General features: G+C 48.1%; 1 protein-coding gene across 9 annotated transcripts in view; it reads right to left on the bottom strand.

The window, feature by feature from the left end:
- The window catches only part of CUX1 (cut like homeobox 1), a 378,915-nt gene that overhangs the window by 85,770 nt on the left and 265,584 nt on the right, over positions 1–27,561 (bottom strand). For 4 of the 9 annotated variants that reach the window (XM_061605172.1, XM_061605170.1, XM_061605175.1 and 1 more), the window contains 5 exons: positions 26,364–26,429; positions 20,203–20,304; positions 17,426–18,261; positions 15,091–15,256; positions 12,050–12,106 (listed from right to left, as the gene is read on the bottom strand). The exons of 1 other annotated variant lie outside the window; for it this stretch is intronic. In XM_061605172.1, the coding sequence (XP_061461156.1) occupies positions 12,050–12,106; positions 15,091–15,256; positions 17,426–18,261; positions 20,203–20,304; positions 26,364–26,429 (1,227 nt within the window). The remainder of the gene's footprint in view (positions 1–12,049; positions 12,107–15,090; positions 15,257–17,425; positions 18,262–20,202; positions 20,305–26,363; positions 26,430–27,561) is intronic. 4 more of the 9 variants (XM_061605174.1, XM_061605177.1, XM_061605176.1 and 1 more) reach the window with 3 other exon arrangements.

The following is a 27,561-nucleotide window of genomic DNA, read 5'->3' as shown; positions in this document are numbered from 1 at the left end:
AAATGCTGCAACCTTTCCTCGTAAGGGAGTCGCTACTTCAAGAGGGCGATCTTGCCCTCTGCCCTGCAATCTTCTCTAGGCTAAACAGACCCGAGTTTCTTCAACCTTTCTTATTGCTTCCACCACCATTTTCATCACCATCCTCTGAACCCATTCCTATTTGTCTGGAGTCTTCAGACAGTATGGCACCCCGAACGTGACACAGTCCTTCAGGGGACAGGGCTCCTTCTAGCAAAAGCTACTTATGGAACTGCCTTGTACGTGGTCAGAATACACCTCCACCTGGTCTCGTGTGGTCTCTTCTAACTGGGTTCAGCTTTCCAAGGCTTGAAGTCCAGGCAGAGGATTTCCCCAGTCCTGCAACCCAAGATCCTTCAACTAGAGATGCTGCGGACTGAACACACACACACCCTGGCCCCATTTTTGAGGGAAGAGCTGTCCTTTACCATTCGAGACTGCTTTCTGCCTAAGAGCCCAGCCTGGCCCATTCTCATTCTGTGAATATTTGCATTCCTGCTTCCAAAATCGAACGTTTCTGCAAACCGCCCCAAAGATATAATAAAAACTATTAAGGTACATGATTTTACACATCCTCACATTTGCGCCATCCTGCTTTGCTTAATTTGTGATAAAAAAACTGTTGAGAGAGGGTACTTTAATGTAGGACAGTCAGTAAAAAGTAATTTATCATCTTCCCGCTTCGGTGGACGCGCTATCAGCCAGCTCATTTTCCGCATTCATCATGCAATCAGCCTATTATTTGCATATTAATCAGGCAGTGGACCATGAACGAGCCGCATCCCAGCCAAATGCTGCACTCTCTCAGGAGGAAGACTCAGTAATTATCATACATCAGTGTTATGATGTGGTAATTGATTACAACATCTTCCTGTTGCCCCTAGGGAGCAACACTGCTAACCCAGTTGTGGGCCCAAATCTCTGCATAGATTTTCTCTCTCTTCTTGCTCAGTGTTTTCCTTTCTCCTCTACTCTCTCCCCTCAAATTGCAATTAGTGCACTTTCAGGTTACTTTTCTCATTTTAAATAATCGTGGGTTGAGGGGGTGGGCAGGAAATCAATTCTCTCAGGACAAATGACAAAAATACAAAGAGAAGCTCCCTGGTTCTCCTGCGCAAATATCGCTGAATCAAAAGGGAGGCTTACGCAGGAGAACTTCCCGAGGAGTTGTCGCTGCTACTGTTATTTATAAAGTGCTGGAATTTTTGCTGGGTACTGTATAACAACGAGCAAACAAACAAATGGTCCCTGTCTAATTATTATGTGTCTAATTACAAACATGAAAGAAAAGGAAAGAGGCAACCGTAAAGAATGGCAAGGGGAGCCCTGCCAAATGAGACCAAAGGTCCCTCTACATCCAGCATCCGCTCTTCCACAGCGAGCAGCCAAAAGCCTCGAGAGCCTTCCTGGCAGAGCTGCAAAGGCCTTCCATGGTGGTCAGGCAGATGCTTCAGGGAAGCTCACAAGCGAGGCATGAAAGGCAACTGGCATTCAGCAGCGTGCTGCCCTGGAAGGTGGAGGCTCCACTTGGCCACTGTGATCATGGCCAAGCCTTCTCCTCTTATGATTCTGTCTAACCTTCTTTGAAAGCCCATAGGCCAGTGACCACCACGGTGTCTTGTGGCAGTCGATTCCATAAACCGATCACGCGTTAAGGGTGGAGGATCAGATACAACCTCCATCTAACCCAGCTTCTTCTTTCTAACAATGGCCAACCAAGATGCCTCTGGGAAACCCATAAGCAAGACATGAACACAACAGACCTTCTCCTGCCATCCCCCACCCCCTGCTCCCAGCCATGCTGCCTCTGACCCTGGAGGCAGCCTGCAGCTACCATGGCCAGTAGCCCTTTGAGAGCCTTAGCTTCCCCAAATGTGTCTAATGCCCTGTTAAAGCCATCCAAGTTGGTGTTCATTGCTACTTAGGCTCCAAATATGTGAAAGGCCGCCTCCGAGATCAGCAGACGGGGTCCTCTTGGTAGTTCTGCCACCCTCAGAAGCTAGAAGGGTGGCTGCCTGGGAAAAGGCTTTCTTTGTAGCGGCCCCTAAGTTGTGGAACTCCCTCCCCACCGAGATGCGCCTGGCACCTTCACTGTACAGCTTTCGGCACATGCTGAAGACGCACCTCTTTACATCATGGCCTTTGACACTCGAGAGACATATTTTTAGGGCCTTCTCTGGTTGTGATCACAATTTGTTTTAAACTGTTTTTAATGTTATATTTTACATTGTTGTGACCCGTCCTAGGACCCTGCGGGGAAGGGGCGGGAATAGAAAGCATAACAGTATTTGTGGTAGCGAATTCTGTGTGCTGTGGGGAAAAGTCCTTCATTTTGTCCATCCTGAACCTCCCACCTTTCCAAAGAGAGAGAAACTTGTCATGCAGTGTTGCACTTTTGAATCCCTATGACAATGAATTTCAAGTTCTAGCGTTGGAAAAAGAACTCCCTATTCTCTCTCCACTTTCCCTGCATCATAAATATAACCCTCTATTTTGCCCCACTAGTGTGGTGTAGTGGTTAGAGTGTTGGACTACGACCTGGGAGACCAGGGTTCGAATCCCCACATAGCCATGAAGCTCACTGGGTGGCCTTGGGCCAGTCACTGCCTCTCAGCCTCACGAAAGCCCTCTTCGTAGGGTCGCCCTAAGTCGGAATCGACTTGAAGGCAGTCCATTTACATTTAGTTGTCTGTTTCCTAAACGAAAAAGCCTCCAACGATTTAACAGCTACTCACAGAGGGGGTGCTCCAGATATCTGACTCCCCCCACCAACCTTTGCATCTTTTCTAGCTCTACAGTGTCGTTTTTGAGAAGGGCAGGCTGGAATTGGGCACAGAATTCCAAGCCCAGCTGCGCTGCAAGGTTTATAGTAAGACACTGGGATTCTGGCCCTTCTCAAGTGGCTAATTTGGGGCACAATCCAGCCTGATGTTGTCCTGCACAAGCCGCACTGAAATGAAGAGGGGCTCATGGGAGAGAGGTCTTGCCGTCGCTGGACTGTGCTGAGATGTCGGCAGGCGGCCAGCCCTTCTCCTGCCTATGCTTCAGGCTATGGCTTGCACAACTCTCTCTCCCCGCATCACACAGCACAAAACACCACAACCTCTGAAGATGGCAATTGCAAAGTTTTTGTACAAAAGGCAGTTTTAGCTGCTTTATTTAGGTACCAACTGACAGGCTAGTTCTGCTCCCTTCTGCAAAAGGGCACACGAAACATCTGCCAGCTGAAATTGGCACTATTTTAGGATCTAAGTTCCCAAGTGAGACGTTTAGGGATGTGGGAAAGAAAGGGAAGCTAAAAAATGGAACCAAAGTAAAAGAAATACATGGATGGTGGTTTGCATCAGGGAAAGATACGGACAGGGACAGAGGGAGAGGAGAGGTGAGGCCTGCCACCTGTTCTTAGCACAACTTATCGTTGAACACATGTGACAAAAGTCTAGTGACGAAAATCATCTGGTATTTTGAGGAATTATGGTACTTTGTCCTGTCAGAATGCGAGGTAGGAAGACTGTGGCTTAAACTGTCGCTGAGGTGCTTACCCTCAGTCTTGGCTGCACCACTGCAGATCACAGGCCTGAGCCCACATGACTGAGCATGGCCTGCACACAGAGAACAAGAGCGTAAAAGACAGAGCTAGGCTAGGGCCTTTCCTAACTGGCATGTCTGCTCTCTACTTGGAGGGAGCTGGTTTGTATGGAAGAGCAGCCAATCCTGTGAGCCCTTACAAAAATCCTTAGCTCAAATGCAGGTCAGCTGCTTCAGAGACCTACTTTATGTGGTCAGCCTATGTTCCACTTCAGGCATGCATGTCTTTGGGGGTGGGGGTGGTTGTCTTAATGCTCCCCTAGAAACAGACCTGCATGCAGGTCAAAGAGAAGGGTTAAGGTGAATCTCTCCCTCCAATATGCAGTTTCCCTATGTGGGAGGAGACATTTTTCGTAGGAAACTTTCAAAGGACGTATGCCTAAACTTGCTACTTGAAGTGGTTCAATCCAGATTTACTGCTTGAATATATAAACTGGGCCCAAGTTATGCAGAATGAGGTTCTAGACTCAACCGCTTCAGAATGTGGGGGAAATGTCATATTTCTGAAGCCCTTCCCAAGTCGCTGCATGTCATGAACAAGAAAAGTTTAGTACAGCCATTTGCTACAGGCAGAGCTTTTTACACATGTGGGGAGAGACATTCGGATGTCGGCCACTTCCCATATTTTGCATTTCATCAGTGTTTTAGGCTTACGCACAACAACGGAGCCAATGACTTAGGGAGGCGGTGGGCTCTCCAACCCTGGAGGAGTTCAAGAAGGAGCTGGACAGCCACTTGTCAAGTATACTTTAAGCTAGATTCCTGCACTGAACAGGGGTCGGACTCGATAGCTTTATAGGCACTATAAACTCTACTATTGTCTGAGTCTACATCTGAAAGTAAAATCCTTTCAACCCAATGGATTTATTTCTGAATATAGGATTGTGCTGTAACTCGGGTGGGGCACTTGTGGCGATCCCAGGTGTTGTCGGGACTCGAATCAGCCCCAGCCAGCATGGCCAAATAGCCAGCAATGATGGGAGCTAGAGTCCAGCAGCGTCTGAGAGAGCCAGGGAGTTCTTAGCCCCACTGCACATCATCCTGCATACACAGGACATGCTGTGTTAAGAACAGAAAGCTCCAATCTCTGGTGGTGGCACAGTTCCGGATTCTACCACCTCTCGCTCGTAACACATGGAGGACCTTTAAAGGGCCCTATTCTGAGATGCTTCCTGAGGCTTTCTAGCTGTCAGTATGGCTCACTCTGTCCGTAAGTCGTTTCATTTGCCTGCTTTGATGGACTGCTTTGATAACTGAGCTGGGAGCTCTGCACAGTTCAGCCCCAGCATTTGTACTAATCTAGGAAGTAGCCCTACAATTGCTTTGTGGAGAGGGACCCAAACAATATTGGAAAGAAAACCAATTTCCTGACCGCAGAACACATCAGCAACCTCAAAGCAGCAAGTTTTAAATGGATATTCTTCTTTTTAATTCATATACCAGTTGAAGGGACCTGACATTAATATTATTCAGACTGTCACCTGACCAGGCCTGGCATCAGGGATCAGCAACGTTGGGCAGATCCTGATGGTCTGAGCCCTCATCCTGCCACTGGCCCAAAATCTTGGCTGCAGCCACCAGCCCTGATGCTCTTCGCAACATGGGAGCCTGGACGGTTGTGGCTGGTGACTGCCTTTTGTATTCCCCCACAATGCTTCTGGGCCCTCAACATAGCATAGCTCCAGAGAAATGCTATGTCAGGACCCCAGAGGCATTGTGGGGAACAGAAATGGCAGTCACCAGCAGGAGCGCCTGCTGGTTATACCAGCCTTTTTTTGTGTACCTCTGCGCCTTCCTGTCACTCCCAAATTAAGGGGAGGGGAAGGTGCTGCTGCTGCTGAGGAACTGAACTGGGGGGGGGGAGATTGCCACTGAGAGGTCCACACAGAGGGGTACAGAAGACCCTGCCAAACCTGCATCCAGTTAAAGAAACCTTAACTAAATAATCCTGTGAGCGTTAGCCGATTAAATCTGCATAAACTGCATTTGGGAAATGAAACAGTTCTAAAATAAAAGTGACTTGACTTGTTTTTGTTGATGCACACCAAGTTTCATCTTGGAAGACGCCTTCCCGTCTCTCAAATGCTGCTTGCTATCTGCAGCTTTTTCAAGCATTTGCCTTAAAAACAACCAGGGCTGGCGCCAGGCATGAATGGGCTCTTGGGCACCACACCAGCCTGCCCCGGGCCCGTGGCACCGTAACCCAACCCCGCCTCCATCTTGGTTGATGACAGGCACGTGCGTAGAGTGCAAACGTCATTCACAGGGATGGGAGAGGTGGATGGGAGAGGTAGATGAAACATGCATGCAGGCTTATTGAAGCCCAAACTGACTGTATGGGGGTGGGGTGTGCCTGGGAGCTCCCTCTCCATGACCTGCAACAGGGTCAGGAGCCGATGCTGCCGTGGATCACAGAACGTGAGAGCTATCCTCCCATCCTAAGGAGGAGCTCTTCAGGGCCCCCTCTGGGTTGCCAGGGCACTCAGCCAAGGCCCTACCTGGCCTCCCTCTGGTGCCGGCCCTGAAAACAACTGACGGGGGAAAATAATGCTGGGGGTAGAGTAAAGCTTTAGAGAGTTAAAACAAAAAAAGTTCAAAGATGTTTTTGTCACTTAAAATGCTTTTAAACTAAACAATTTAACAAATTAGTTGACTAAATGTTTCAGCCCTCATTATTAGTAATAATCGCCTATCTCCAGTATACATGTGATAGTCTCATCCAGTCCTTACAACTGTCCTGTTAGGGTGGACCAAGAGGCAGTGACTTGGCTCAAGGCCACTAAGTGAGACTCATGGCTGAATGGGAATTGGAACCTAGTTCTCTTAGCACAAGTGTGTCAGTTTGCACTTTAATCCAGTTTTATTACTACTATATTTAAGGGTTTTAAATATACTGTTATCCACAAACAAAAATCACAAAAGGCTCATGGCAGAGTACATGCTTTGCAGGAAGAAGAACCCAAGTTCAGACCCAGGCTGTGCTGGCTGATGCTGATGGGAGTTGCAATTCAAAACATCTGGAGGGCCCAAGGTTGGGAAAGGCTGTTTTAACTGGATGCCAGACAGCAGGCTGGGAATGGCCTCAGATTCTGAAGAGTCACTGCTGATTTGGGGGCAATACTGGGCTAGATGGCCCAAGGGCATTGGCTGCTTCTTATTGGAGCCCCTGATTGGCATGTTGGAAGGGCCAGCCTCAACCCCTGAACTCTCCACTTAAGAACATAAGAAGAGTCTACTAGATCAGGCCATCTGCTCTACCACTTTGCTACCAGGCCAGGTTCAAGATAATTGTGTTGATTCACAAAGCCCTAAACAATCTGGGCCTAAAGTACCGCCTGACTCCCTACGTTCCATCTCGATCACCAACATCTGCTGGCCCCTGATCACCAACATGGCCCCTGAGGTTCGGTTGGCCTCCGCCAGGGACCGACCTTTAGAGTGGCAGGCCCTGCCCTGCAGAACTCCCTGCCAACTGAGGATCGGCAGAAACTAGTCCTTCTTTCTTTCAGGAGCCTCCTGAAAACGGAACTTTTTAGACAGCCTTTTTAACATGTATTTTCCCCCCAACTTCTGCACCATTGATGCTTTCACTGTTGCTTTTAATTACATTTTTAAAATTTTATTATGCCTTTGTATGTTCAAGCCACCTTGATGTATTCTATGAAAAGTGCATCTTATAAATACTTTTAATAAATTAATAACTAATCCAGCCTTCTGTTCTCAAAACAGCCAGCCAGATACCTGTGGGAAGCCCACAAGCAAGACCCGAGTGCCAGATCACTCTCCTCTCCTGCCGTTTCCAGCCACTGGTATTCAGAAGCAGATTGCCTCCTGCTGTGGAGGCAGGGCACAGCCATTGTGGCTAGTAGCCTTTGACAGCTTTATCCTCCAGTTAAAAGGTCTCAGGCGGCGGCTCTAAGAAACAGCCTCTTGCAGAGAAACCAATGGCAGCTTCATTTTGCAAACAGACGGGCCTGTGGCCAATCCCCAGTACCTCCGGGGAAAGGATCTCAGGTTGGGGGGCACCTTGGTGGCCACAGTCAGAGGAGACTGTATGGGCTCATGGTCTGACCCAACATCAGGCAGCTTTGTATGTTCATGGAAGTGGACACAAATGCTGTTTGTGCCGGCTGGCAAGGAGGAGAGAGATGGAAGAGGCCAGCAAATGCACCTGCATGTCCCTCTGTAGCAGCCTTACTGACTCTGAGGCCTGCTGAGTTTTGCCAGGACTAGGAAGCAGAGGGGGGCACCAGCTGTGGCTTATTGGCACTTGCTTTTTCTTTTGCACTGTGCTTATTTTTTTGGCTCTGTTGCTGCTATGGACAAGGGGTGGGAGGTTCTTGCTGTGGATGCTTGTGGGCACTGATTCATACCGCTCAGGGCAAGAGCCTGGAGGGACTGGAGGGGGGGGGGAGGTGTTAAGCTGCTCAAAAGCCACAGCGTCTGCTGGTACAGAGTGGGGCCCTCTTTGGGAGGGAGGCATAGCGGGAGGGAGGGGGCTGCCACAGCTGAAACCCAACACTAATGTGACCATGGGCCAGTTCCGTGGGAAATGCCACCTGGCTGTCACGAGCCCTTCCTAGCTTCCTCTACCAGCTGCTGAGGAAGTGCAGAGTGCCTGATGCTGTTCCCCCAACTCTGACCCTATCGGTGACCCCTCGCTGTGGATGCAACTAGCCGCCCCTCCAGCAAGAGGAGGACAGGTGCCAAGCCCACCCCGCAGCAAAGTGCCATCCTCTTCAGAAACACCAAAGCCATCAGCCTGAAAGACCTGATGGCAAAGATTCCAGAGAGGCTCTAGGAGGGGCAAGTGAGGGGCAGAAAATGCAGAGCATGGCGAGGAAGTTATGGGTGGGAAAGGAACTTGGCAGCAGACTGGCTTTAGCCTTCAAAGCCCCCAAATGGTTTGAGGGACGGCCTGCTCTAACACAGATCTGTCTGGTGACTAAGGTCTGCCTCAGAGGTCCTTCTCACTGTCCCCCCCTTCAGAGGTGACCCATCATGGGGCTTCCTCTGCTGGGCCACATTGACTCCGGAATGCTTTCTCTATGGAGGCTTGACTGGTTTCGATTTAGATTTCTTTTCTGCACCAGATGAAGACCTTTTTTATTTGCCCAGGCCTTTCAAACCTTTCAGTGTTGTATGCTATTATTTTCACCTGGCCATTATGTTAGCTCCTCTAAGGGTAGAGGCTGAAGAGAGTGGAATGCATTCTTAAAATAAGGGCAACTAGCAAGAGATATGCTTGACCATCCAAAAACTATTAAGCAGTGAAGGATGACAAATGGAAGGACCTTAAAAGGACAGGAAAGCAGCCAATAAACCAGGGACAGGCAGAAGGTAGATTGGGGTCAACTGGAAAATCTCTGGGTGATCTGCAGTTGGTTGGCAAGGGTTTCTGACTCCCAAGTGTTCAACAACAGCGGGCCCCTTACTTTCCCCTCCTACATTACACTGTTGAAATGAAAGGAAACAGGGAGCAAACCTTTATACAAAAGGACTGTGAACTCAATTCTGTTCTGGACTGGAAACAAACTCTGATTCAGAATGTGCTCAGAGGCATCCTGATTTTTAATTCTAACTGCATGTCTTCTGCGCCTAGCTCTGGCTGGCAGATCTTGGGGTTCTAGTAAAAACAAACAGAGTAAATCTGATAAACCTGAAGTCAGCCCACCCCTACTATAAATTACAAGAGCCAGCCACAGATTTATAGTCCACTACCCATTCTCAATGTCAACCCCTCCCCTGGCAGAAGCGGGGTGACCGTGGGCCAGTCACAGTCTCTCAGCCTAACCTATCTCACAGGGCTGTTGTGGGGATAAAATGGAGAGGACGAGGAAGACTGTGTACGCCACCTTGACCTCCTTGGAGGAAAGGCGGGATTTAAATGTAATAAACATATAAGAGATCTCCCAGTTCTCTGGGACCAGTCCTCACACCTTCTCTCCATGCACCCCACGCCCATCTTAGAACTACCACGTTAACTGCAAAGACAGCCCAATTATCAATAGAAAACTATAAGCGGGACCCAATTCCATGTTGTCACACCTATTATTTTTTAAATCCAAGTTCCGCAAAAAACTCTCTGGAAGTCTGCTCCAGCTTTTACTTCCTCCCTCTCTCCCCAAGGAGCCTTAAAACAGACACCAGTTCACATTATCATGGCCAAGGGCTTCTATCATCTTCATTTGTCCTCAAAAGAGTATGATGGTGAGATTGCGGATGCAGAACCAGGAGACGTGGAGAGAGAAGCTTGCCTAAGGGCTGTGGGGAAATGGGAAGACAGGACCCCCTTGGCTCCAAGGTTAACAAGAACTGTGGGACGCACCACAGTTTCCCAAAGAAATGCTTTCTTTGGAGTAAGAGTGCTTCTTTGCAAGATGTGTGGCTTTAAAGTACTATATAAGCAACTACAGGCCTGCAGCCAATAATCTGGCTGGTTGCTTGGTGATAGGTTGGGCCTCTGATTACACATCCTCCCTAAAGCTGGGCAGACAACTGCCACTCATGGCCTCCTTGCAACAACCAAATGTTAACCTGTGAAGATCCCACAATTCCCTGCTACACAACCATCTTGGATGCAGGTTTCCATGACACTTGCCATGGGGTCCGCCATCTCTTTGCCCTGCTGCCCTTCCCCTCCGTCCTGCTCTCCCTTTTCTCCACTCCCTCTTCTAAGCCTCAACACTCTTCCCTAATCTCCACACCTCCCTTGAGATACAGCCGGGGTGGGAAACCTGTGGACTGCACCTCCCATCACCCCTGGCGACACCGGCCATGCTGGCTGGGGCTGATGGCAACTGCAGCCCAACCGGCTCTTCCTTCCCTTCATCCTATCCTTTCCTGCCTCCCAGATCTGAGCCGCTCAGCCTGGTAGCCAGTGAGTCTTCTGTCTGCAACACCTCCCTGTGACATCAGAGGAGCCCAGCTCATCATCGCCAAAGGTTTCAAGAAAATGGCTTAGTAGAGCATTTCACAATACAAATCATCTCAGGCTTTTCATGAAATAAAAAAGACTCTTTCATTAGAACCTCAACCTCTTTCCCTGTCCCATGACAACTTCATGCCCCTAACCAGCATGAAGCCAGGAATGATGAACGATAGTCAAAAAGAAGGACAAACAAAAAGAGAAATCTGCAAGTCTCCGAGGATGACCGGGTCTGTATCAGCAAAAGTAGAGTTGTAGTTTCGAACACAAAGGGGCCCCCACAGCAATGCACACACCACGAAGATGTACATACACACAGACACACACTCTACAGGTGCAAAAAGCAATTTTATAAAGACACAATTTTATAAAGTCAGAAACGGCACATATGAAAAGATGCCTTATGAAGGACCTGAGACCTCTGTCACACCTTGGGCCTGTGATGGGCTATGCTGCCTTCAGACAGCTCCCCAAATACAGTGCCAACTTGCTTGGGAATATTAAGGTCAACCAGACCAGTCCTCTCTCAGTACAGGTATTCAGCAGGGGTGAATATTCTTGGAGATGGATTCACAACATACACCCTGTCTACAAGCAGCATTATTCAGTGAAACTGGGGCCTGGTTTGGCCTGTCACCTTCCAGCACACTCTTCTGGGGACCCACTACAGGGAGAGTGTCCTCAGGTGTCATGTCGCCTTGCAATAAGAAGTACAATTGCACAGTATTCTAATGAGACGCGATGGTTGGAACTGGGGTGCCCCAGGCCCCAGGAGCAGCAGGGAAAGTGTGATAGCGCCCATTAAGGTGGACTAGTGAAATATCCCTTTATTTCAAATAATGGAGAGGCTGCATGCTTGACTAAGGTCATCTATGAAGTTCACTGCAGAGGCTAGACCTGAACAAGGGACTTCCTGGCTTACAGCAGACCCTTCTCAAGCTGCTATAATCCTATAGCACTTAATGTGGGCCACACTGCCACCTTCAAGTTTTGAACTGTGATGCAATACAAAATCAGGGAGGCTTCCCCCAGCACAATGAACAGAATCCACTACACACCTCTGCTGTCCCAGGGGCAACACACACACACATTTCTTCCATGTACTCTCGGCGCCAGAAATGCTGTGGGAGGTGACTTGGGACAAGGCCTTCTCAATGGTAACATTGACGCTTTGCCACTCCCTTGAGGTGCCTGAGAAGCCGGTTGGGCTTCTTGTGTTAAGCTGTGCTTGCCACTGTACTGTTGATGGTGGCCTGGTGCTGCTCAATCGGTTAGATTTTAGTTGCTGCATTGTGGTTTTTAATCACACTGCAATTCCTGAGACAAAAGGCAGGCTGTGCACATTCTAATCAAGAACAACCAGAAACCAAACACAGAGCAACTGGAAACAAATGGTAGGTGCAACTCCAGTATGTCGGAAGGGAATCAAGCAAAGGTTGCCCCCTGCCTGCCCCCTGTTGAAGCCAAAACGCAACACAGCAAAGCAAAAGGTTTTGTAACAAAGTAGCCGATTACCTGAGCTTGCGCATCCCTGCTGAAGGGAATCTTGCAGTGATGACACAGAGTGAAGGACTGGAGGAAGAAAAGGAGGACTATGAGAAAGAGATAGGAGAACACAGCCTACAACTTGCCAGCAAAACAAGGGCTGGCAAGGCCTGACAAAGGAAAGCAACACAATATCAGAGCAGTGCAACTCCCCTTCCTTTATGCCAGGAAAGGGGAACTTGCAGCCCTCCGGATGTTGCTGAACAACAACTCCCATCATTCCTGACCTGTGCAGGCTGGGGCTGATGGGAAGTGTAGTGCAGTGCCTGGGGTTTAAACCTGTAACTCTGCAGGCGTTGTTGAACTCCCAAGCTCCCATCACCCGCAGCCAACGATCAGGGATGACGGGATTTGTAGTCATCCCACAGCATACAGGGGGCCACAGATTCTCCATCTCTGATTAGGGCAGAACTGGGGAACCTTTACCCTGCCAGATGCCACTGGACTTTAGTTTCCATCATACCCAGCCAGCATGGCCAATGATGGGAGCTGCAGACCAGCAACACATGGAGGGCCCTGGAGTAGGGGATGGTCTGTAGCAGACTCTATGGCCACGTGCAGAGGAGACCCAACCTTACCTGCTCTCTACAGTATGGTAGAGGAGCAAGTTCTTGCCTTCCTGCCCCACTCATGGGCATACCTGCACTGCCGCCAACACCCCAAAACATCACATCTGTAAAGGGTACAACATCTGTAAAAACCCACCCAGTGCCTGTATATTCAAATTGTGTGGTGGATTCATTTCTACCCCCAACTAAGGAAAAGGCTGTGTGATTTGGGCATACACCCCATTAACACGTGACACTCGTGCAGGGATGCCCGAGGGTGTGGAAGGAGCGGCAGGCAAGCCTGGTTGGGGGGGGGCAAGAAGAGCTCTCTCAGCGCCCCCACCCCATACACGCATACAGAGAGGCAAGAGCTGGGATCTGCACAGTTAAGTACCTCATGACACTTCTGCTCTTGCGGTCCAGAACGTCTATGTAGAGTCGACACTCACAAGGGAAAGGGGACAATTCTATACAATCTGGTGAAGGTGAAAAGCCCAGAGGAAGGCCAGTGGATGCCGACAGTTTATCAAATTGCCCTTGGTCAACTTTCTCCATGGTTTCAGGGGTTCAGCAGATGTGCAAATACCAGTAACCATGGGACTGCAGACCTTCCCTTGTGATGGTTGACAGTCTCTGCATCATATTTAAGTTTCATGCAGAGAATTTAGGAATATCTGCTCTACAAGCTATAGCCAAGCCTTTTAAACGGATGATATCACTTAGTGTCTTTCTTCCACACCCACTTAATGCTTTAAACCACAAATAAAAATGACCCAATGTTAAGTAAGCTAGAAATTCAGCCAAAATACACCAACTTTGATCTACCACTTGTGCCGTATTGCTCACCCTGAAAGGCGTTTAATGTTCTCTCTGCATAAAAATAAGGCCCGTGAATTGCCTTAATGAGTTTGGACACTGAGTATCCTTGGTGACAGGGAGGAGTCTTAAAATGGAGGACCATGGTATTGGATTTCTTGCATCTGCATTCTGGATTCATTTCAAATTGGATCCAAGACCCTTCCAGAGTTTGCGGTGATTTGAAATAGATCTGTTTTTAATTGGTAAACTTCTCAAATCAGGTGGAGGTGGCAGGGAGGTCCCCTGGGAAGCACCATGGAAATCCCTCAGCCCCTGGATAATGCCTTATGTCCAAGGGCACTAGGGAGTCACAGGGCACGTAGTTCCCATGGCTCCATGGATTGCCGGAAATATTCCTGGCTGCCTCTAAAAAAGTAGCTACCTCTTGCCACTCCCCTCATCTTTGTAAGTTAGAATAGGGGAAGTGCAGGCTGCAGGCTTGTCTCAAGCCCCATCACACTCTCAATGATGTCACAGAGAGAGAATGACAGAGGATTAGTGGCTTTGCCGATTCAGAATGGATCCAATTTAATTTCAAAATAACTTTGGACACTTGGCAAACGTCCTCCAAATTAATTGGATTCATATGGACCATTCTAAATGGGATGGTGGAGGACGGGTGGACCAATTCACTTGTAGCTCCGGTCACCCTTTAACTCTAAAGGCAAGGCCTCCAGGCAAAGGAAGGAGTTGCTCAAGCCTCCCACAAACATAAGTCAAGAGTTAATAAGACCGAACGGCCACTTTGGAACGGCTTGCCTGCACCCTCAATCCAGAGGCAAGGAGGTTGGAAGGAAGAAGAGTGGAAAGCAGGTGCAACTTGAGCCCCTGAAGCCCCAGCACTCCACGAAGGGATGCAGGGACCCTGCCTCTAGCACTCAGATTGCGGCATATAGACTGCGGGGGGAGTGTTATTCAAAAAGAGTGCAGAGCTTTACCTTCTCTTGGAATTGCTCAACTCCCCCTTAGGGAAGCCTGACTTTTTTTGGGGGGGGGGACTTTTAATGGTAGGACGACCACTCACTCACTGGGGAGCCTATCAGTTCAAAGGGAATGGTGGTCGCTGCAGCCCACCCTAACACCTGATGCAAAACCAAGACTGGAGCAGGTGGTTCTGCTGAAAGAAGAGTTGTGCTCACATCTCCCCTTTTCACATAGTGCCCAGGAGCCTGAAAGGCCCCAAGCAGCAGCTGCCTTCTCGACACCAGCGAGTCGAGAGCTCTGGAGGCACTCAAAAAAGCACGGATCCCTTATCTGAAGTTTGGAGACAACACCACCGATGGAACACATAAGACCCGGGACGCTGTGTGCACGCATGCTCACACATATGAGAGGGAGAGAGAATGAATGAATGAATGGAACAAGGTTTATGCTTGTGTGTTGATGTACATGAATAGTGTATGCATGGATGGATGAGTGTGATTAGGGTGTGTTTGTGGCTTTGGCCCAACTCACTGCTTCCCACAGTGTTATCTACAAGGAAATGCAACTACTCAGGCTGAAAAAGGTTTCCCACCGCTGCCTAAGCAAAAAGTTACCAAACCAAGGAGGGCATGGTATGAGCTGAGCCTTTTAAAAGCCCAATGCAGCCAACTGTTCCCTTACCTTGGCCTTGGGGCTGCCCTTGGGATGGCAAGACTCCCTGCCCCAGTTCACCGTTTAGCCACAGCTGCATCCGGATGAACGGTTCCCGGCCCTTCTGCGTCAGCTTGCTCCATGGCTTGGGCCGGGACAGCATGTCGCTGACGCTCCCCTGGGAGAGACCCAACACCTGGAGGGAAGCAACCACAGAGGGACACAGAATTAAAAGAGCACTGGGACGGTCAAAGTGGTGGCCTGCAAGGCCACATTCCTCAAGAGGGTGATCTGCAAGGGTGGTGAAGAGGAGAGGCCACACACTGTCTTCTTTACCTGCTGAGAGGAGGAGTGGTGGGTGCCACAAGAGAAGCACACATCACTCACTGCTAACCCTTCTGGGAAATGGGAGTTTTCCTGTCGTTTCTGGAGGAGAACAGCGCCATGCAACTCTTCTGTACCTACCAACCCTCCCCACGCACCACCCACCATTGCCAGGTCAGGAGGGCAAACACCAGATAACCAGAGATGGGGTCTGGAGACATCCATAACAAAAGGACACTTAAAAAAAAACCCTCAACTACCTACACTATATTTGGGAGGAGGGGTCAGGAAGGAGAAAAAGAACTCCTTTTCTTCTTCCTGTACTCCAGAAATCTCTCCGCATAACAAACAGCAATGCTCAGGGGTCCAGCCCTGAACCCTTTACGGCACAATGTGAAAAGTTTTGAGAACGTGGGAAAAGGCACCTATTTTCCATCTCATCACTTCCCCAAAAGCTCCTAAGAGTCCTACAAGGCTCATGTTCCAGGCAGGCTAGGGCTCTGAACAGAAACGCTCCTATAAGGGGCTGGGGACACATTGCAATATCTCATCACAGTTTTGTCCGAATGGTTTTCAGTGCAACAGTTCCAGACTCTCCTGAGAAGACAGCCAAAGGTGTGCAGGAGGCCTTGCCACAGCTCATACACTATCTGCGGTCTGGGGAACCTTTGGCCCTCCAGGTGTTGTTGGACTCCAACTCCCATCAGCCCCTGGGATGATAGGAATTGTAGTCCCAACAACATCTGGAGGGCCAAAGGTTCCCCACCCCAAGTCTCTCTCCGGTCCTGGTATCTCTCATTTATCACCCGGAGCACCGAAGAGCACAACTGATGGAATCCGCCCAAAGAACTTGAGGTGATGAGGAATACAAACAGCTATGACACAAACAGGGGATAAAAGACAGATTTTTTTGGTCTCACCATAAAACCAACATTTCCACACACACCCCTTGCAGCTAACTGACATTTAAAACATTATCATACCACTTTAAACAGTCGTGGCATGAATCCTAGGAACTGTAGTTTGTTACGGGTTGCTGAGAGTTGTTAGGAGACCCCCAATTTCCCTCACAGAGATGGACTGCCTTCAAGTCGATTCCAACTTATGGCGACCCTCTGAACAGGGTTTTCATGGTATTCAGAGGGATTTTATCATTGCCTTCTTCTGAGGCTGAGAGGCAGTGACTGGCCCAAGGTCACCCAGCAAGCTTCATGGCTGTGTGGGGATTCGAACCCTGGTCTCCCAGGTCATACTTGCTGCTTTTCCTTTTTTTAATGTTTTAAAATAACATTCTACCCTGAAGAATATATTGAAAAAGCTTTGAGAATGAATGGCAGGATTGGGTAACGTCCAAGCAACTTCGTATTTTGAGCACTGGGCAAAAGCAAACAGAAGGAGAACATGGAAGGAAAAAAATGGATTCTCCACCAAAGAAAAGTCGCTGGATTTTTATTTGTTTACTTACCTGATTTATATCCCGCCCTTCCTCTCAGTAGTAGCCAAGGGCTTTTACTGCAGGGGTGGGGAACCTTGCGCCCTCCAGATGCAGCTGAACGACAACTCCCATCAGCCCCTGCAGCAAGTATGGCCAATGGCCAGGGATGATGGGAGCTGTCGTTCAGCCACAGCTGGAGGGCAAAAGGTTCCACGCCCAATTTAGTGCACAGGTTCCAGGTGTTCGGTCGTTGCGAGACCTGGCTGGAATAGGCTGAGCAGGCCCTTTCGCCCCTCAGCAGGCAGATAAACGAGATCGATGGCCGGGGTCATTCCCTTCCTTCTCCACCCCCAGGCTCTTGCTCCTAACAAGCCTGTTGGGAGAGAGTCTCCCGTCCTTTTCCTCTCCCTCGTTTCTTTTCCCCCAAACCCCAATTCTTTGAAAAGTACAGACTCTAAAGAGGACGACGAATGAAGCATGCAAATGAAACAGTAACAGGTACATTTGCCCTTCCTTCCCTCCTCTTTCTGCAAATCACGCGGCGTGCTGTCATAAGTCAGCCACCACCCTTGCGCAAACAAGCAAAAGCTCCAGCTGCGTTATTACCTTTTCCCCAAATATCCTTTGGCAGATCCCGTTCTTTGCTAGCTTCTCTTTGACCTGACGGGTTAGATCTATCGTATCCACTTCCTGGTACATGTAAATCTCATACTGCTCGGGGGTCAAGGGAGGAACGGAAGGCTTCGATGGCTTTGACAAAGGGACGATGGGGGAGGACGGAAGAGGGCTGTTTTGCGGTGTCTCACTACGACTCGCCCCCGTCACACTCAGTTCAGAGCTCTGGGAATAAGGTGACTCTGCCTTGGGCCACTCTTTCCAATAGTCCGAAGAGGAAGGCCCTTGGAGCGGCTGGCTCCGGGGGTCCGACCGGGACTGGCTGCTGGCCTTCTCCTTCCCGCCGCTGGTTTCCTCCACTTTGGGGTCTTCTGGAGGGGCAGCATTCCTTCTGTCGGGCGGCTGCACAGTGTTCCACCAGTGGTCCTTCCACACCCCACTGCGCCCCAGTTCGTTTTTAACATGCCTCAGCACGCCTTGCGTTGAATCCGATATCCCATGGAGGTCTACCACAGGGGCCTCTGGGGACTCCTTCTTGAGACCAGACAGAGCCTGCAGGGAGGAGATGCTGGAATCCACAGACGACGAGTGCTTCTTTAAGGACATGGCCAGGGGAGAATAGCTGGAGACAGAAGCAATGGACGGCGCGGGGATCAGTTTTGGGGACAAGATGGAGATTTCAGCTTGGGACAGAGGGGTTGCTTTTAAGGCAGGTTCGAGGGCGGCCTGCTGAGCTTCCATCTCTCGCCGGGCTTGCTGCAGAATGGAGCGAATGGCTTCGTCGGACCCACCGCTGCTGGAGGTGGAAGGTGGCTGAGCCGGCTCAGCTGTGGAGATAAACAAACATGGTCTGATGAGACACTGTGGCCCACACCACTCATTTCTCCAAAGCACTGGATTCAAGCTCTTGCTGCCCAACCCAGTGCACCAAACTAGAGAGAAGGGATGGAGCCCAGGACCAGAGGAAATGTCATTTACGGGATTTTCTCAGAAGAGTTGCTTCTGACATTTGCAAGCCAGCCATCGTGAAAGTCATCTACTAGAAACTGATGAAATAAGGATGAGAGCCAATCCTTTCCCAAAGTCACTTGGCTGGACCCCCGAGGTTTACCAGTATGTGAAAGAGTTCTCTTTACATTTTCATGCCCCTCAAAATATCAAGAATTATAGGTGCCTTTTTGCCTTTTCAACATTCTACGATTATAGAAACACCTTACTTATCAATGATTTATTCATTCCAGTTTAATACAAAGAGCAACACATTCCTTGACTTTCAAAGAATTTGCCATTGGCATACAGACATCAGACTTATGCCTGGATACCGATTGTGATGTCACCAATGTCACAAGCAATATCAAAAGAGCAGGAGGACACAATTCAGTCTGAACTACTGGACCATTAATGTAGCGTGGCACACCTTGGAGCACATGAAGACAGCAAAACCGTGACAACTTGTGACCAAGCAGGCACAGCACTTAGCACTCCTCCCACCAAAACTCCCCTTGGACTTAGATTTTGTCTATTCTACTCCATCTCTCCTGCCCACTGCACCCATCTCCTGAATATTTTCTGTCCCACTTCACTTAATTGGCCTGGTCTATACACCATGCTAAGCCAAACCATGGCCTAGTGCAAATGCATTAGCATACGGACTCCTGGAAAGGAGATTGTGGCTGCTTTACTCCTCCCTACTTTTTCTGTTGCTATGCCGCATCGAGCAATGCCATGGTCTGGCTTAGTGTGGCATCTGAACTTGGGCTTGTAGTTTAACTCTTCCAGACAAGCCATATGCCACAAACCATAGAACAAATCTTTGTTACAGCTTATGGGTAGTCTGGAAAGAGAGAGAAACCATGAGCCTGGGGTTTGGACAACAGGCTACGCCAAGCCACATGACTAAACTTGGCGCAACAGAATGAGCAGCAAGGAACAGAGTGGGTGAGATCACCTCTTCAGGAGCCCACACACTTGCACATCTGTGCTAAGCCATAGTTTGGCTTAGCGTGATGTGCAAACAAGGTCATTGTGTTCCTAGGCCTCTCTTAATCACTCACCCCGGCATTCTGCTTTCTGCATGATGTAATCTCTCTCACACACAAAACATGCACTCATTTCCTCTGTGACCACATTGAAGAGAATGCAAAATAATGCTGAAGATTAATTTGGGAAAGTGTAAAAATGTTAACTACACAGACAGACACACACACCAGTTTAACTGATGTAGTTTCTTGCAAAGTTTCCTGGGAATTGTGGCCTGGTTAGGTTTTGAAAAATTGTCCCTGACCAGAGTCCTCCCTTGCAGAATGACAGTTCCAAGTAATGTCTGTTAAACCAGTTTGCACTTGTGGGGTAGATGTGTCCTCTACACCTTTGGTGATAAGAGACATTCCCTAGGGCAAAATGGGGTTGTAGCAATTAAAGGTACGTACAGGGGACATCATTTTAGAGAAGGGACTTAAAATACTATCATCATTATTATGATTATCAATTATCATCATCATTATGTAATTTATTACCTGCCCTTCACAACGAGGTCCCAGGGCAGGTTACAACCATTTAAAAATACATCCTTAAAAACAATTTAAAACAACTTATAATCATGTGACCCCTGATGACAACGGAACGGGGCTTAAAAAGTTTCTTAAAAGTGTTAACACTTTAGTGACAGTCCATTAGCAAAACAATACTTCAGGGTTTTTGGCACACTCTCAGGCTCTTGCCAACAGCTTTTCTGAGTTTCAAAAGTCACTGCAGCTGTGAGCTCTTACCTGTTTTCTGGACCTGCAGCTCCCTTTTTGCTTGCTCTAGGATGGATTTGATAGCTTCATCAGAGCCTGCCTCTGTGGCTCGGATTCTTGTGGTGATGTTACCTGAAAAAAAGGGAGAAATTATAAGTTGTGAAGCAACTTTCTGAGAATTGGCATTTCGTTTAGCGGGCCACTTTGAGAGAACTATAGGAACATAACAAACAAAAGCAATAGCCACAGACACATTTGGCAACTTCTGTGATTAGGCAAAATGCTCTACTTTCTTTGCAACTTTTATTTCCGAGTTCAGAATTTTACGATTCTGCTTTTTAATCTTGCCCCCCCTTTTCTCCCTCCCCCATCCCAAATCCTGTATTTTCCTTAGCAATCTAAATTTGTAAATAGAACAATGTAGTGTATGAATGTGTTATGAGCTGCTTTAGGGACTAGTTAAAACTATGGAATTTGCTCCCGCAGGAGACAGTGACGACCAGCAACTGGGATGGCTTTAAAAGTGGATCAGACAAATTCATGGAAGAAGAAAAACCTATCAATGGCTACTGGCCATGATGGCTGTCCTCTGTCTCCACAGTTGGAGGCAGCGTGCTTCTGAACCCCGCTTGCTGGAAACTGCACGAGGGGAGAGTGTTTCTGTGCTCAGGTCCTGCTTAAGTGCTTCCCAGAAGAGGCATGTGGCTGGCCACTGACAGGACAACGCACGGAGGGGCCGCTGGCCTGACAGAGCAGGCTCTTCTTATGTATATTACATCCAGGATCAGGTTCAGAATGCCTACAATACAAGTTACTGCATAACACAAGTGAGGATAGTACTGTACTTCTCCTGTCTGGCTTGCGGGCTTCCCAAAAGAGGCCTCTAGTTGGCCACTGTGAGAACAGGATGCTGGACTGGACAGGTGCCTGTTGGCTGATCCAGCTGAAGGCCTCTTCTTATGGGATGCACACCTAATGAACATACTGGTTCCTGCTACCCAGCCAATTACTCTCTCTTCCAGACGGCAGCAGCTCTGCTGGATCTCTGGTGGACAAAAGGCTTGCCCATCACCTCCTACCTGAGATCCTTCAGAGGGTGCCAGAGACTGGATCGGAAACTTTCCGCATGCAAAGTACATGCCCCACACCACTGTTCTCCAGCCTCTCAAACTCACTCTGAAGCAGAGACAATTTGGCAAAGTTTGCTCGCACTTGAATCTTAGAAGAAGGATTTACATGACAATATGTCGGCAGCCTATTTGAAAACTTCCACCCACCAGCAATGTGAAAAATTCTTGAAAAGCACAAATTGCAAATGTCTTCCTCACATTTCTTAAAAGAAAAGAAAACCTGCTAGGTTTTCAAAATACGGTTCTGAACACAGCACACTACTACAGACTGGAGTAGGAAACGGATGTACAGGGGGAGGGAACACCTCAATTATCTTGATCATACTCCAAGTTGGCATTATGACAAAATGCCATTCTAATTTTTCCTTAAGCAAGACAAAGCCAAAGTCCCATTTTTAAAAAAACTAAAGGCATTAAAATCTTAGCAGTTCTGAAAGCTGCTTTGTACCATCACCCTCAGTTAAAAAGCATCTCAAAGCATCCCCTTTTAGGAGATACAGGAACATACTTGCCTGCACCTCAGCTCTATCTGGACATTGTGAGGGTACCAAAGGCAGGATGAAGTGCTCTTCCTCCCCATATCTCCAGGTCAAGAGAGCCTGCTGCTAGAGATGGGGTGGGGGGTGGCATTGACTTATGCCAGCCCGAGATATTTTGCCACCGGTGGAGGAAAAGCCCAACAGGCATCCCTTCCCTGTGTAACACGGGGAGCCATGGACCAGGACCCCTTGTTCAAACAAATGGGAGCTACATGTGAGTACCTTAACGGCCAGATCTGTATTGTTTTCCTTTTTTCTCTGTCGCTCTTGATGGCACCCCATCAGCTGCCTGCCTCTTGCCTCACAGCAGAGGGACCTCCGCTTGCACCCCTGTCCCTGGTTTGTATTAATTCTGTTTTTATTCTATTCCAATACCTATATTTGTATATCTTTGTAGGTAAGCAGCATGAAAGTAATAAACTGAACTAAAGCAGAAAAAGTTCCCCTAGGAGTGAGGACTCTATGAATGGGGTCTGCTCAGCGTCACCAGATCTAGGATGGGGAACAAATGCATGGCATGGCATGGCTTGGCTCACTTGAGCCATCTGCAGCCACATGTTTGCTGTTTTGTGGGGTACACAGAGGCCCTATTCAGGGGCTCACAATCACGCAAAAATCCCACAGGGGAGCAGGGCTGCGCAGGTGTGCCCTTCCCCTGTGCAGGCTCAAGGGTCCAGTTGGCTGCTCTGCAACAGACGTGCCCCCCCAGCACATGGACAGCTCTGGGGAGGGGTCAGCACAGGGTGTGACAGCAGGGGGCAGGGTGAGCATGTGCAGCCCCCGCTCTCCTCCCTCCCGCAGCTTTCATTCTGAACACCCAAAATCAGGCTACTGTTGCCTGGGTCGGGGAGGTTGACTGGTGTGATCAATGACAGTCAGAGCAGCTGGTGGGTGAATGGTCCTTTGGAGCTTTCCAAGTTCCTGTCAGAGACTAAAGACCGGTGTCTGACCATTACCACTTCCACATCACCCCTTCAAAGATGACGCAGGAAGCCGCTCCCCCGCCGGCTCTGGGATGTGTACATGAAAGGAGCCATGGTACCAACTACAAAGTTGTTCCTGAGACACTGGCAGAAAAGCAGACAGAGCTGGGCTAGATCAGCCTTCCCCAATCTGGAGCTTTCCAGATTATTTTGGACTAAAATTCCCATCCGCCCTGGTCGGGAAGGCTGTGCCGTGTAGAGCTGATGGGAGCTGCAGCCTGTAACATCTGAAAGGAACCAGACTGGAGAAAGCTGATCTCAATAGACCAAACGGTGGTGTAAGATGGATTCCCATGCTCACTGAAGCGCTCCTTCCGCTGCAAGGGCAGCAGAGGGAACTGTCGCCTGTGCTGCTTTGCGCACCTGCACAACTCCTCAGGGCATCCTCTCCAGTTAGTGGAACTTGTCTGCTCACTGTGCTGCAATAGCTTCCCTTTGAGGGCAGAGGAAGGGGAGATCAGGGCAAGCCTAACGCTGCCTGCCCTCGTCAGAGGAAATGGATTTTCTTCTAGAAGTCAGACAGCCACATTGCTGTAGTATTTCTGAATTATAATCCTTGTTTCGTTAAAACAAAACACTGGGTATTAAAATTCAGAATGCATTTAATCAGAATTGGAAAAACATTCCAAATTCCTAGATGCCTCCCAATCCCCCCCCCCTTTAAAAAAAAATATTTAGTCACTAGCCTAGGCTGGCATTGGCATATATGATTTAGCTTTCATACAATAATAATCTTTACTGCTCAAAGGGCTACACAAATTTCATCTCAATAACCCTTAAAAGCACCCCCCTCTAAAGTAGGCCACAACAGTATAATTCCCCTAATAGATGCTATTTTTACATTCTACTTTTTTGTAGAAGTAAAAAACCTTCCTCTCCTTTTAAGTAGAAACCTTATCCCAGGCTGCATCTGTGTTGAATTGTTTTAAAGATTTTTAAAATATGTTTTGTTTTAAAGATTTTTTGGGAAAGATGTTTTATAGATGTCTTTAGTATTTTTCTGTTTGCCACCCTGGGCTCCTTCTGGGATGAAGGTTGGGATATAAATCAAAATAAACAAACAAACAATATATCTAAAGTCCTTATAGAAATAAAATCTATCTTTTGTGCAAAAATTCTAGATTAACAAACTGATTATGGCATCAACATTCATGTACTGCAGTCCACTTCATCAGATCATGACATTTTATGCAGTTCAAAAAAGCTTATGCCATAATAAATTTGTTAGCCTTTAAGGTGTTACAAGACTCTTGTTTTTACTGAAAATAAAGCATTCAACAGTATAACAGAAATCAGAGCCAGAAAGGCAGTAAGAAAACAAAACACAGTACAAATAGCAGCATTATGCTGTTAAGGGCAGAGCTTAAACGTAGCTGACCATTACACATCTAAAAACAGAAAGGGAAAGCAAGGGTCCCATTCAAGTCTCTCCAGGGAAGGAATTCCCAACTTGTGATGCCAATGCTAAAAAGGCTATCCCTATTTATATACTTTATTTAGATATTCTCTATCACCTTTTAGGGCCAAAATAGCCCTCTCAAGGCGATTCACAAAATTAAACCATCATAGAACAGGTCAAATACAAAATTCACATCAAAATCATTCATCTATTGTGCTTGCTCGCCTAATCTCTTGCAAAGACAGGGCAGACAGCCCATCCTCTGATTGATATGGGAGAAGGCACCGGTGTGTGTATGTCTGTGGGGGGCACACTACAAGAATCCCAAGACTCAGGAGGCAGCCCCAAAGAGATGCATCAACGTTAATCTCTTGAGAAAGGCCTTGTGGCCAATAATGCTGCTGTTAGTCTGTTCCAGCTCCACTCATTTGAAACAGCATTTTACAGGTCAATCTGAAACAGGCTTGCTCAGAAGTAAGTCTCACTGGGCTCACAATGTAAATGTGCTTACGACTGCAGTCTTAGTTCAATTTATTTAAAAAACAGCCAAGTAAAAACATGCATTGCTTTGTAAGCTTCCTTAAGTATAGGAAGAAGTATAGATATAAAATAATAACAAGTTGCTTAAGGCCACTGCTGAAGGTTGATTTGAACTCAGGACTTCCTGGGTCCAAGCTGACGTCTTCACCCCCCACCACACCATTTTAGCCCTTTGCCAGCTTTGGACTGAGGATGGCTGGAGAAGTCTTTCAGGTTAAAACAAGGGGTTTCAAGTAGGGAAGTGGGTTTAGGTGAGAGCTGTATGGAGCTGTCTCTATGTCTTACTAAAGCAGCTCACCAACACCCTTCCCTGCTGTCCAACGTGCGATGCTTCTGACAGCATGTCAGCACTGTATTTCCTGTCAAGGAGTCTGCTCCCAGCAGGAGACAAAGGCTTCACAATCTCTGAATCTCTCCATAGTTGGTATAAGGATTCCTTGTCACCTGCCAAGCTCTTCTTTTTTTTTTTGGCTTTGCAACATACCCTGCAGATCTACTCTTTCTGAGAACTGCATGCAACATCCTTGTTGTCCGTTCAAGACCACAGAAGGAAACATGGCTTGGATCACACGTTTCATAGAAGAATCAGTCTATATACACAACATACCTTTCATACCAGTACTGCTGACAACTGTGATAAATAAGTGTCCGGTAGCCCTCCAGTGGTTGCCTTAATAGCTAAACAGTCAGCAAGGTATACTGGGCCAAGCATCAGGCTTGAACCCAGGTTCAAATCCCTGCGCAGGCATGAAAACCCATTGGGCGAGCTCATCCCGGTCATTCGCTCGCAGCCTTATGAAGACAAAATGGGACCGTTCCCAAGGGGCTCCTTGGACAAAGGGCAGAATACCAACACCAATATGATCGTCATTGATGACAATAAGGTCTAGATTTTGTCTGAGTGAGGCAAGAGTTCCATGTGAAGAAGTCTGATTAGTATAGCAGTAGAATTAGAGGGAAAGGTGGGAGGAAGCAAGTGCTCTTGATGCTAACCCATGGGTTGTTTTATACTTACTGGCCCAGTGCAGATGAAACATTAGCTCTCTGCAAACCATTGTTTACAAATAAGGAGGCAGCCTTAGGAATGCAACTCACTCTCTCTCTCTCTCTCCGCCATTTAGCTGAGAATTCCTCCCTCCCATGCTCAGCATTTCCATGATTTCATATTGGATGTGCAGACTCCAAACGCGTTGATGCTAACCAGGATTATCCCTGTGAATGAGGGCTTGCAAATCTGGTTTTAAGTCCAATTATGAGCGCGCTGTTGAATATCAAACAAGGTTTGGTCCACATGCAACAGGAAACCATGTTAATGCTGGAAAAGGAAGGGGGGGGAAGAGAGAACCGCTCTGGAGAGAGAAGAAGGGGAAAGCACATTTGCAAGGGCTAGTTCTGGCTGTGCACGCCATGGCCTGCAGGGAGCCAGGGTTACGTCTGCACGAGGCCACGGTCTGTTTTTCTCTCAGATTCCAGGCCAGAATCAAACTGCACCCTTTGTTTGTGTGTGTGTTTTAGCAACGACAATGAAGATGAGACACAGCTAAGCACACTTCGATTCCCAGAGACTGACCACGAAGAGAAAGACCTGCCTGTGACGTACCTTCCGACCCACTTCTTCGTTTCGGAACTTCCTGAAATAGCCTGTTCAGGTTCTGGCCTGGATTCTCTGTTGAAAAACAAGTTGGGTAAGAACAAAACAATCAGGGGATGGTGGTTCTGACAATCGTGGGCAGGGAAATGAAACAAGAACTGCCTGGTGCTAACCGGGGTGGGGCGAGGGAAGGCTCAAGAAGGAGGGGATGGGGAGTGAGGGCAGGAGTGAAATCAAGCAGCTCATAAACCTTCCAGGTCTGGCTGGAGCAGCCGGAAAGGAAGCAAGGCAGGCTGGTGGGTTAATAAAAATGTCAGCTACACTCAGAAAGGAGATTACGGCGATAAAAACAAACATCTAAAAAGGTACTAAAAAGGAGAGAGACGGGTCAGTAATCCTTGCAAGAGCCCCAACGAGGAGAACATGGTACAAGGTGCCACTCTTGGCAACCAAGGGAAGTTCAGAGTGGTCTCAAGATTTCTTTTGGAATTGACGGTGGTTCACCCCAGCCATCGCCGGCAACTTTCCTTTAAAACCTCTCTTTCAGATGAAATCACACCAATCAGAAAAACATGCAGGCTCGTTTTAGGAAACACCTCCTTTGGCAACAATATTGTGCAGTGAGGTGCTCTACCACTGATGCTCTGAGGCAGGGGTGGGGCTGTCCAGACTAGCCTACGATGCGAAGAAGGGGCACATCAGATGCACCATAAGCAACATATGAGAAAACAGGCACTGACAGACTAGAATGGTAGAACATCCTGGTCTTTATTCTTTGTTTGTAACAAGCCATTCGCAGGAGCACACATATTTAGGTTATTGACTTATTAAATAAACAAGTTTCTGATTTAAAAATTGGGACTGGGCATTTTTAGGTACCCTGAGGGTACACAGTTCAGGAGGAGGAAACCTTGAGCTACTGGCAACACTAGGAGCAGATTTGCCTCCCCCTCCACACACACTCTTGGTGTCTTTTTTATTACCCCGTGTGTCATCAGATCTGTTTTGCAAGGTTTTCCACACAAGCACTGTCACATGAGCTGGCCCATTTGCTATCAGTGGCTAATAGTCATGATGACAGTGTATGACCTCCAGGGACAGAGGCACCAAGCCCCTGAATGCCAGCTGCTGGCAAACGGCACTGGGAGAGGGGAACTGCCCTCATGTCCTGCCTGTGGTTTCCGATAAGCATCTGGTGGTAAACAGG

The sequence above is a fragment of the Rhineura floridana genome, chromosome 21 (genome assembly GCF_030035675.1).
Source record: "Rhineura floridana isolate rRhiFlo1 chromosome 21, rRhiFlo1.hap2, whole genome shotgun sequence".
Taxonomy (NCBI): Eukaryota; Metazoa; Chordata; class Lepidosauria; order Squamata; family Rhineuridae; genus Rhineura; species Rhineura floridana.
The sequence above is the reverse complement of the archived record's forward strand: the minus strand, read 5'-3'. Positions and strand labels throughout refer to the sequence as shown.